Genomic DNA, 11,804 nt, shown 5'->3' with positions numbered 1-11,804 from the left:
GGTTTCTGCATCTTAGGTGGGTTCCAAACAGGCAATTTTATGTATGACCCACACAATGCCCCAATGTGTATTTGACTATATGGGATTGAACTGAGGATCTGAATGGTCCTTGTGTGGGTTCCCACTGGAAAAATTATATGCAACCCATGAAGGCCCATTTGTGTTTGCCCATTTAGGGCATCAAGTGGTTTTGGTGGCTTAGGTGTGGACACGGCAATGGCAGATGACAGACTCCCAGAGCAGACTTGATCCATTTGGAAAATACCTTTATTAAACATAAGGAGTTACCACAAGTGAAATTAAAAGAGCCATATGCACTTGTTAGAATAGGCCTCATTGGCACATGTGATTAGCTAGGTAGCTTGAGCTATGCCGTTATCTTGCGGGCTTTCCCTTCTCAATGACACACACATTGTTGATCTCATTTAAGACTGCAAAATCACACATTATAACATAAGCTAGGCAGAGTTGCCCCCTTGCAGGAGAGTGGCCAAGAGTAGTATAAAGGTATATTCAGACCTGACTGCTTGGTCCGCTTTAAACGGACCAGGGTTCGATTGGAACGCTGGTCCAGACCTTATGTATAGGTGTGAATACACGCAAACGAATCTTGGTGCGGACTAAAGAAACGGACCGAGAAACACTTTTTCCAAGTGGTCTCGGTTCGCTTCAGGTGTGAATACAAACAGCGAAGACCCGCACCAACCGTTCACATTTCACAATTTAACTGGAAGGGCCCCAAATAAACCAGAAATTACTTAAATCAAACCGGACGGACGGGCAGGACGGACGGGCGGGACGGACGGCTGGAGGGACGGCGGGACAGACGGCAGGACGGGCGTGCGGGCGGATGGACGGACAGACAGATAGATAGAAATTTAGGAGCTAGCCAATAAATACAGATATACAGATAAATAAACAGATAGACAATATAGTAATATACATTTATATAGACAAAATAGATGAAGGGTAGCTTACTATTAATAAATAATTAAATAGATACAATAAATACATTAATAATTAACAGATCAAATAAATAAACATTGTTACGACCGTGGGCGCGCCTATAATTTAAAATATTAGTCGAAATACCTATTTTATCCACTAGAGGATAGTATAATTGCTTAGTCTCAGAATATGTTGAGATTTTGAGGGATTTTGTGATTTTTTTCTGGTTTTGAGTCTTTAAAATAAAATAAAATACACCGCGAATGGGAGTAAATAATCCTCAACACGTACCCCGTGGAAAAACGTTTGTTTGTTCTCAGAGCGATTTTTTGTAGGTTTTGGGTCATTTGTGGGTGGGTTATGGTTATGAAAATTAGTATAAATTGAGGAAGGCTTAACGAATTTGCATGTCATCATAGGAACATGATCCCCGCCTCCCAATAGTCAAGTGGAAACATTATTTGAAATATAAAATAAAATGTTAAAATTTCCATTTGCCAGTTCCGCCGCTAAGCGGGAGCAGTTATCTACATAAAGCTCCACAGAGAGCGCAATCCGTTTATTTTTTTACATCTTCATTAAACAATTGCCACTTAAAATAACAAAGACGATAACTAAGCGGCTGAAAATGCAAAGGTGAGTCTGGATCGCTTTCTTTTACACTGATACATTTTCAGCCACAGGGACTCCAATCCAAAACATTAAACTCAAGGCATAATTACAGTACATATCCCCCCCCCCAAAAAAAAAGCAAAAATAATATTATTAGGGGAAAAAAAGAAAAAATAATAGAAGACAGTGAGAGTCAATTTTGATTTCGTAGATTAAAATTATCTGGACGACTGAAAATTCAGACCTAATATAAAGAAAAAGCACATTGGCATTTGGTTTTGGTTTTTTGTTATTGATTTTAGTAATGTCACGGAAAAAACGAAACAAGAAACAACTGTAACTTACGTCAGCGACTAAATAAAATGTATACTATAGAAGCATGGAGTTACGGAAGTGTGGAACTGCCAATGTGAGTCAAATATTTTTGTGCTTGCAATTTCGTATACTTGTGAGAACGTCTATAAACACTAGCCTGGCCTGGACTCGCTCCTACAATCCCCATTTGTCACCCGTAGCAACGTCAGCTAATGACTTCCGAGTAGATTCGTCATTTCAGGCAATGAAGACATTCGTGCACAGCGAATCTACTCGCAAATAGGTTTTAAAGTACCCGCAAATGCTACAAACATAGCATGTTTCCCATTATGCTATGGGGTATCTACTTGCGCATTCAAAAAAATAAATATTTGTTTTTTACATTTAGCCTAAAATCAAACATTACCAACCATCCCATCATCGCAGACAATGAATTACTGTATTCCACAATTGTTGACGACTTGATATTAAATGAGCACCGCAAACACAAGCATTCGTGAGTATGTCGTCGGTTCATTCCGTTCGTTGAATAGCTTGCAGCCACAAGGTCCTTTGGTATTTTTGAAACGACCTGTTTCGTCTTAGAATTGAGAAAATGTTAACTCATTTCCACTACGTTTCGTTCACCCGACCGCACAATAGCGAGGCATGTCGACATGGGTTGACGCAAAACAGCTTCCTCGTATTTCCTAACGCATCCTAGATATGCCAGTACGATGTAGCTACCAGGATAACCATCCTGCCTCCGTGGCATCCATGTTCGAAGGGGCGGCTTTCCCACACAAACATAGACATAAAACATAGATTCTAACTTGCTCATTTGTCAAACGATTTTCATGAGGTTTAATGATGTGTCAATGTCAAAGAGGAAATAAAACATAGTTTTTCCCCTAGTGAGGCGTTATTTCGATCCCAGTGGCTGTAACGGATTATGCGCATATTATTTGTTCACTGAGATTGCCCCTTCTTGCTAAGTGTCGCCGTATGCACGCCTTTCAAAAGGGGTGTGGTGTACCTACATGTATGTGTGAAAGTATCTACTTCCGGATTCTCGTAAAGCGAGCAAAAAATACACAGAAGTAAAAATGTCAACGTTTACCCAAGAACCTTTAAAAAGGGACGAAGATGAGGCTTTTAAGGCATTTGTAATTTTGTACCACCAAGCATTGCAAGGGTCAGGAATACCTGAAATCTACTGGAAGAGCCTCCACCATAAACTCACCAACGAGGTGAGTGTTAAGTTTTTGTCGCCATCGTGAAGCACCGTGATCGCACCGCATGTAGAAACGTCACCAATCAATCACGCACGGCACCAAAACTCGGGGCTCTTTCAGCTTAAAGTTTATAAAAGGAACAGGTAGGTCATCACTATCAACAAATTGTGAAATATTTGTGTTAGTTGTTGTGTATGTTGTGTGTGTGTTTGTGTGTATATGTGTGTGTGTGTGTGTGTGTGTGTGTGTATATATATATATATATATATATATATATATATATATATATATATATATATATATATATATATATATATAAAAACAAAAAAAAACTTTTCCTCACCCCCCCGTGGGTGGTCTCTTTTTTCCTTCAAGCTCGGGTCCTCTACCAGAGGCCTGGGAGCTTGAGGGTTCTACGCAGTATCTTTGCTGTTCCTAGTACTGCACTTTTCTGGACTGAGATGTCAGATGTTTTTCCTGGGATCTGTTTCAGCCACTCCAGTTTGGGGGTTACTGCCCCTAGTGCTCCAATGACCACTGGTACCACTGAAGTCTTCACTCTCCAGGCCTTCTCCAGCTCTTCTCTGAGCCCTTGATATTTCTCAAGTTTCTCATGTTCCTTTTTCCTAATGTTACCATCATTTGGGATGGCTATGTCAACCACAACGGCTTTCCTCTGCTCTTTGTCCACCACCACAATGTCCGGTTGGTTCGCCATTACCATTCTGTCTGTCTGGGTCTGGAAGTCCCAGAGGATCTTGGCTTGGTCATTCTCTACCACCTTTGGAGGTGTTTCCCACTTGGATCTTGGGACTTCCAGTCCATACTCTGTTCCTGTACACCATTCCAGCTACTTGGTTATGGCGCTCCATGTATGCTTTACCTGCCAGCACCTTACACCCTGCAGTAATCAGATACCCTGCAGGAATCATATATATATATATATATATACACACACACACACACACGCACACACGCACGCACACACACACACACACACACACTAACGTTCAAAAGTTTGGGGTCACATTGAAATTTCCTTATTTTTGAAGGAAAAGCACTGTACTTTTCAATGAAGATAATTTTAAACTAGTCTTAACTTTAAAGAAATACACTCTATACATTGCTAATGTGGTAAATGACTATTCTAGCTGCAAATGTCTGGTTTTTGGTGCAATATCTACATAGGTGTATAGAGGCCCATTTCCAGCAACTATCACTCCAGTGTTCTAATGGTACAATGTGTTTGCTCATTGGCTCAGAAGGGTAATTGATGATTAGAAAACCCTTGTGCAATCATGTTCACACATCTGAAAACAGTTTAGCTCATTACAGAAGCTACAAAACTGACCTTCCTGTGAGCAGATTGAGTTTCTGGAGCATCACATTTGTGGGGTCAATTAAACCCTCAAAATGGCCAGGAAAAGAGAACTTTCATCTGAAACTCGACAGTCTATTCTTGTTCTTAGAAATGAAGGCTATTCCATTCGAGAAATTGCTAAGAAATTGAAGATTTCCTACAACGGTGTGTACTGCTCTCTTCAGAGGACAGCACAAACAGGCTCTAACCAGAGTCGAAAAAGAAGTGGGTGGCCGCGTTTCACAACTGAGCAAGAAGATAAGTACATTCGAGTCTCTAGTTTGAGAAACAGATGCCTCACAGGTCCCCAACTGGCATCTTCATTAAATAGTACCCGCAAAACACCAGTGTCAACATCTACAGTGAAGAGGCGGCTGCGGGATTCTGGGCTTCAGGGCAGAGTGGCAAAGAAAAAGCCATATCTGTGACTGTCCAACAAAAGAAAAAGATTAAGATGGGCAAAAGAACACAGACATTGGACAGAGGAAGACTGGAAAAAAGTGTTGTGGACGGATGAATCCAAGTTTGAGGTGTTTGGATCACAAAGAAGAACTTTTGTGAGACGCAGAACAAATGAAAAGATGCTGGAAGAATGCCTCTGACGCCATCTGTTAAGCATGGAGGAGGTAATGTGATGGTCTGGGATTGCTTTGGTGCTGGTAAGGTGGGAGATTTGTACAGGGTAAAAGGGATTCTGAATAAGGAAGGCTATCTCTCCATTTTGCAACGCCATGCCATACCCAGTGGACAGCGCTTGATTGGAGCCAATTTCATCCTACAACAGGACAATGACCCCAAACACACCTCCAAATTGTGCGAGAACTATTTAGAGCAGAAGCAGGCAGCTGGTATTCTATCGGTAATGGAGTGGCCAGCGCAGTCACCAGATCTGAACCCCATTGAGCTGTTGTGGGAGCAGCTTGACCGTATGGTACGCAAGAAGTGCCCATCCAACCAATCCAACTTGTGGGAGCTGCTTCTGGAAGTGTGGGGTGCAATTTCTCCAGATTACCTCAACAAATTAACAGCTAGAATGCCAAAGGTCTGCAATGCCGTAATTGCTGCAAATGGAGGATTCTTTGACGAAAGCAAAGTTTGATGTAAAAAAAATCGTATTTCAAATACAAATCATTATTCCTAACCTTGTCAATGTCTTGACTCTATTTTTTATTCATTTCACAACGTTTGGTGGTGAATAAGTGTGACTTTTCATGGAAAACACAAAATTGTATGGGTGACCCCAAACTTTTGAACGGTAGTGTATATATGTGTATATATACGTATATATATATATATAAATTCCATATATATCCATCCATTTTCTGAACCGCTTAGTCCCCACGGGGGTCGCGGGCGTGCTGGAGCCTATCCCAGCCGTCATCAGGCAGTAGGCGGTGGACACCCTGTGCTGAGCAACACCTCACTCTGGTTCAGTCTCTTGTCTGTCATCCAAAATACTTCAAAATAATTGTCCATCCATCCATCCATCTTCTTCCGCTTATCCGGGGTCGGGTCGCGGGGGCAACAGCTTCAGGAGGGACTCCCAGACTTCCCTCTCCCCAGCCACTTCATCCAGCTCATCCCGGGGGATCCCAAGGCGTTCCCAGGCCAGCTGAGAGACATAGTCTCTCCAGCGCGTCCTGGGTCGTCCCTGGGGTCTCCTACCGGTGGGACATGCCCGGAACACCTCCCCAGGGAGGCGTCCAGGAGGCATCCTGATAAGATGCCCGAGCCACCTCATCTGGCTCCTCTCAACGTGGAGGAGTAGCGACTCTACTCCGAGTCTCTCCCGGATGACCGAGCTTCTCACCCTATCTCTAAGGGAGAGCCCGGACATCCTGCGGAGAAAACTCATTTCGGCCGCTTGTATCCGAGATCTGTTCTTTCGGTCACGACCCATAGCTCGTGACCATAGGTGAGGGTAGGAGCGTAAATCGACCGGTAAATTGAGAGCTTTGCCTTTTGGCTCAGCTCTCTCTTCACCACAACGGACCGGTACAGGGTCCGCATTACTGCCGACGCTGCACCGATCCGCCTGTCGATCTCACGCTCCATCCTCCCCTCACTCGTGAACAAGACTCCAAGATACTTGAACTCCTCCACTTGGGGCAGGATCTCATCCCCGATCCGGAGAGGGCATTCCACCCTTTTCCGATCGAGGACCATGGACTCGGATTTGGAGGTGCTGACCCTCATCCCGACCGCTTCACACTCGGCTGCGAACCGTTCCAGCGAGAGCTGGAGATCACGGCCTGAAGAAGCCAACAGCACCACGTCATCTGCAAAAAGCAGAGACGCGATGCTGAGGTCCCCAAACCGGACCCCCTCAACGCCTCGGCTGCGCCTAGAAATTCTGTCCATAAAAATTATGAACAGAATCGGTGACAAAGGGCAGCCTTGGCGGAGTCCAACCCTCACTGGGAACGAATCCGACTTACTGCCGGAAATGCGGACCAGACTCTGGCATCGGTGATACAGGGACCGAACCGCCCTTATCAGTTGGCTCGGCACCCCGTACTCCCGAAGCACCCTCCACAGAACCTCCCGAGGGACACGGTCGAACGCCTTCTCCAAGTCCACAAAACACATGTGGACTGGTTGGGCAAACTCCCATGCACCCTCGAGGATCCTGCCGATCGGATCCAGGACGAAAGCCACACTGCTCCTCCTGAATCCGAGGTTCGACCTCCCGACGGACCCTCCTCTCCAGCACCCCTGAATAGACCTTACCAGGGAGGCTGAGGAGTGTGATTCCCCTGTAATTGGAACACACCCTCCGGTCCCCCTTCTTAAAGAGGGGAACCACCACCCCAGTCTGCCAATCCAGAGGCACTGTCCCCGATGTCCACCCAACGTTGTAGAGGCGTGTCAGCCATGACAGCCCCACAACATCCAGAGCCTTTAAGAACTCTGGGCGGATCTCATCCACCCCCGGGGCCTTGCCACCGAGGAGTTTTTTAACTACCTCAGTGACTTCGACCCCAGAGATTGGAGAATCCGCCTCAGAGTCTCTAGGCCCTGCTTCCTCAATGGAAGGCGTGTAGGTGGAATTGAGGAGGTCTTCGAAGTATTCTCCCCACCGACTCACGACGTCCCGAGTCGAGGTCAGCAGCACGCCATCCCCACTGTAAACAGTGTTGACGTTGCACTGCTTCCCCCTCCTGAGACGCCGGATGGTGGACCAGAATTTCCTCGAAGCCGTCCGAAAGTCATTCTCCATGGCCTCACCGAACTCCTCCCACGCCCGGGTTTTTGCCTCAGCAACCGCCGAAGCCGCGTTCCGCTTGGCCATCCGGTACCTGTCAGCTGCCTCCGGAGTCCCGCAGGCCAAAACGGCCCGATAGGACTCCTTCTTCAGCTTGACGGCATCCCTTACCGCCGGTGTCCACCAGCGGGTTCGGGGGTTGCCGCCACGACAGGCACCAACGACCTTACGGCCACAGCTCCGGTCGGCCGCCTCAACAATGGAGGCGCGGAACATGGTCCACTCGGACTCAATGTCCCCCGCCTCCCCCGGGACGTGGGAAAAGCTCTGCCGGAGGTGGGAGTTGAAGCTCTTCCTGACAGGAGATTCTGCCAGACATTCCCAGCAGACCCTCACAGAGCGTTTGGGTCTGCCAGGTCGGACCGGCATCTTCCCCCACCATCGGAGCCAACCCACCACCAGGTGGTGATCAGTTGACAGCTCCGCCCCTCTCTTCACCCGAGTGTCCAAAACATGCGGCCGCAAATCCGATGACACGACTACAAAGTCGATCATCGAACTGCGGCCTAGGGTGTCCTGGTGCCAAGTGCACACATGGACACCCTTATGTTTGAACATGGTGTTCATTATTGAAAATCCGTGTCGAGCACAGAAGTCCAACAATAGAACACCGCTCGGGTTCAGATCAGGGGGGCCGTTCCTCCCAATCACGCCCTTCCAGGTCTCACTGTCATTGCCCACGTGAGCATTGAAGTCACCCAGTAGAACGATAGAGTCCCCAGAAGGAGCGCTCTCCAGCACTTCCTCCAGGGACCCCAAGAAGGGTGGGTACTCTGAGCTGCTGTTTGGTGCATAGACACAAACAACAGTCAGGACCCGTCCCCCCACCCGAAGGCGGAGGGAGGCTACCCTCTCGTTCACCGGGGTGAACCCCAATGTGCAGGCGCCCAGCCGGGGGGCAATAAGTATACCCACACCTGCTCGACGCCTCTCACCGTGGGCAACTCCAGAGTGGAAGAGAGTCCAGCCCCTCTCGAGAGGGCTTGTACCGGAACCCAAACTGTGTGTGGAGGCTAGTCCGACTATATCTAGTCGGAATCTTTCTGCCTCGCACACCAGCTCGGGCTCCTTTCCAGCCAGAGAGGTGACATTCCATGTCCCAAGAGCCAGCTTCTGCAGCCGGGGATCAGACCGCCAAGGTCCCCGCCTTTGGCTGCCACCCAGCTCACATTGCACCCGACCCCTTCGGCCCCTCCCACAGGTGGTGAGCCCATGGGAAGGGGGACCCACGTTTCCATTTCGGGCTATGCCCGGCCGGGCCCCATGGGCGAAGGCCCGGCCACCAGACGCTCGCCTTCGAGCCCCGCCTCCAGGCCTGGCTCCAGAGGGAGGCCCCGGTGACCCGCGTCCGGGCGAGGGAAAACTAAGTCCATTTATATTACTCATCATAAGGGGCTTGTGAGCCGTGCTTTGTCTGGCCCCTCACCTAGGACCCGTTTGCCATGGGTGACCCTACCAGGGGCATGAAGCCCCCGACAACATGGCTCCTAGGATCATAGGGGCACGCAAACCCCTCCACCACGATAAGGTGACGACTCGCGGAGGGGTCAAAATAATTGTGCATGAATTATTTTTTTTTGTCACTAAACGTGGCCAAATGTGACCTGCACTCCCGTTACATACTATATTGTGATTATCCTGTGATTGATTGCAGTCAAACCATCCATTGCGTTCCTGACAGATTTATGATGCTGGGGAGGTGTTTGGAATCATCCAAATTGAAGACAATACTGATGATGTTAGCAAGAATGGTGGGCACATAGAGGAGGACAAGCGTGGAACAGTAATGTGCAGCAAAGTGGTTGTTTCTTGCAAAAGTGGACTGCAAGCTTCAGAGCCAACAAGGTAGGGCTGGCATGTCGATAAGGTCTGTATTATTCTGTATTTTTTTTCATATTATAATTTATGTTTCAAGGTTAGAAAATTAAACAATGTCTTTTTTAGAGCATATCAGCATTTTTGTCCAGGCCTATTTCATTTGGTTTTCAATGATCATTATCTCCCGATTCAAAAGCCGTGTCAGATTTTTTTTAATGATTATTATCATTAAAGCGGCTCGGTGGCGCACTGGGTAGCACGTCCGCCTCACAGTTAGGAGGGTGCGGGTTCGATTCCACCTCCGGCCCTCCCTGTGTGGAGTTTGCATGTTCTCCCCGAGCCCGCGTGGGTTTTCTCCGGGCACTCCGGTTTCCTCCCACATGCCAAAAACATGCTTGGTAGGCCAATTGATCACTCCAAATTGTCCCTAGGTGTGAGTGCGAGTGCGAATGGTTGTTTGTCTCTGTGTGCCCTGTGATTGGCTGGCAACCGGTTCAGGGTGTCCCCCGCCTACTGCCCGATGACGGCTGGGATAGGCTCCAGCACGCCCGCGACCCCCGTGGGGACTAAGCGGTTCAGAAAATGGATGGATGGATGGATGGATTATTATCATAATTTTATTAACGCCTATGACATTTTGAAGTAAATTCAGTCACCTTTGCGACTTTTTAATTTTGCGCTGGCTGCTATTTGCTGAAATCCAGAATTTGACCCTTTATATTAATGTATGTTTAAATTGATTTATCTGGATTGCATGTACAGGAAGTATTCAGGCAACTCTGGAGTTTTTGATTGGCTTTTAATTTATTTTAATTGGTGTCTGCAGCATTTTTCTGGTGGACCATGCTTGGACATATCGTGTCGATCATGCTCGTGAGCAGCTGGAGCAGGTTCCTGGCCTATTGCCCAGAATGGCCTCCCTCATGGGGTTGGACTTGAGTGAGCAGAATAGCGACGCTGATGGAGTAGAGTTGGTGATGGAGCACATGTGGCTTTACAGCCAGACTTACCAACTTTCGCAAGGGGTACATTGAAAATGACACGCACTGCAGTGTACCTGATCTCATTTGTGATGGTTATTCTTTCTTTTCCATTACTTCATTTTCAGGCTACGCTAAAGATAAAAGTTACTCTAGCTGAAGACTGTGGATAAAATATTAAAGTATTTTAAAATTTGTTTGAGGTCAGAAAGCTCCCAAATTTAAAATACAGTCAAATCCTGGATCTCAACGCTAATTTGTTCTAGAAGGAGCGTTGAGAAGCGAAGCAGTTGTGTTCCGAAGGAATTACTCAAATTTTGTTTAAAACAGTACATAATAATAATAATAATAAATTTTATTTGTAAAGCGCTGCGGAGGAAACTCATTTCGGCCGCTTGTATCCTGGATCTCGTTCTTTCGGTCACGACCCATAGCTCGTGACCATAGGTAAGAGTAGGAGCATAGATCGACCGGTAAATTGAGAGCTTTGCCTTTTGGCTCAGCTCTCTCTTCACCACGATAGACCGGTACAGAGTCCGCATTACTGTTGACGCTGCACCGATCCGCCTGTCAATCTCGCGCTCCATCCTGCCCTCACTCGTGAACAAGACCTACCGGTGTGTTCGGTCATCCGCGGACGGCGGGGTGGGGCGGGGGCGGGGCAATGACATACCAGCTCTGCCGAGCCCCTGAAGCCGACTCACCGAACCCCTGAGGTTCGATCGAACCCAGGTTAAGAACCACTGCATTATAGGAAAAGCTTGAAGCACTGCCTTACGTAATCCGTATGTAATGCTTGACATGTTGGACATTTAAAAGATAAATAATGAGCTAAAAATAGATCAGACATGACAAAATAGCACTATTCGAACACAAAACGTACTTACCCATGCTACAAGTGTCAACGTCCTAAAAATAATGTCCCAAAAGTGAACCAATGTGAACAATTTGATGGCAGTTGTTGGCAAATACAGTCACTTTCTTACCTCTCGTTTGTTATTGCATGAACTCAACTCTTCACCTGAACCCCTGTGATCTTGTGGTCTCCCAGGTGCAGCTTTCTGGAAGTGTGCCGTGTTCATCTGCAGTCAGGTGTCACAATGGTTTAAAATCCGCTAAACAACAAGGCCAACTAATGTTGGAGTTCCTGACCGTTTCCGTCAAAGTCAAGTACTGAGGCGTTCGACTTCTGGGGTTCCACTGGAAGCCTATGCAGCAACGTAAACTGAATTTCGGTGTAGGTCGGAACAGTAATAAAATGAAACAGTACAGTAATAAAACAAGAGAAAACA

The 11,804-nt window shown here is 47.1% G+C and overlaps 1 protein-coding gene across 3 annotated transcripts in view; it reads left to right on the top strand.

Annotated features, from left to right (window-relative positions):
• The first annotated feature begins 2,896 nt into the window (after positions 1-2,896).
• Positions 2,897-11,804, top strand: part of ttll12 (tubulin tyrosine ligase-like family, member 12) — a 34,024-nt gene continuing 25,116 nt past the window's right edge. The window contains exons 1-3 of one of the 3 annotated variants that reach the window (XM_049761371.2): positions 2,897-3,104; positions 9,396-9,559; positions 10,359-10,557. In XM_049761371.2, coding sequence (XP_049617328.1) covers positions 2,961-3,104; positions 9,396-9,559; positions 10,359-10,557 — 507 coding nt within the window. In that variant the 5' untranslated portion in view covers positions 2,897-2,960. Of the gene's footprint in view, positions 3,233-9,395; positions 9,582-10,358; positions 10,558-11,804 lie in introns of those variants that run through there. The other 2 variants (XM_049761372.2, XM_068649655.1) reach the window with 2 other exon arrangements.

Source organism: Syngnathus scovelli, chromosome 22 (assembly GCF_024217435.2).
Source record: "Syngnathus scovelli strain Florida chromosome 22, RoL_Ssco_1.2, whole genome shotgun sequence".
Taxonomy (NCBI): Eukaryota; Metazoa; Chordata; class Actinopteri; order Syngnathiformes; family Syngnathidae; genus Syngnathus; species Syngnathus scovelli.
Note: the sequence above shows the minus strand (reverse complement) of the source record. Positions and strands in the feature narration are given on the sequence as shown.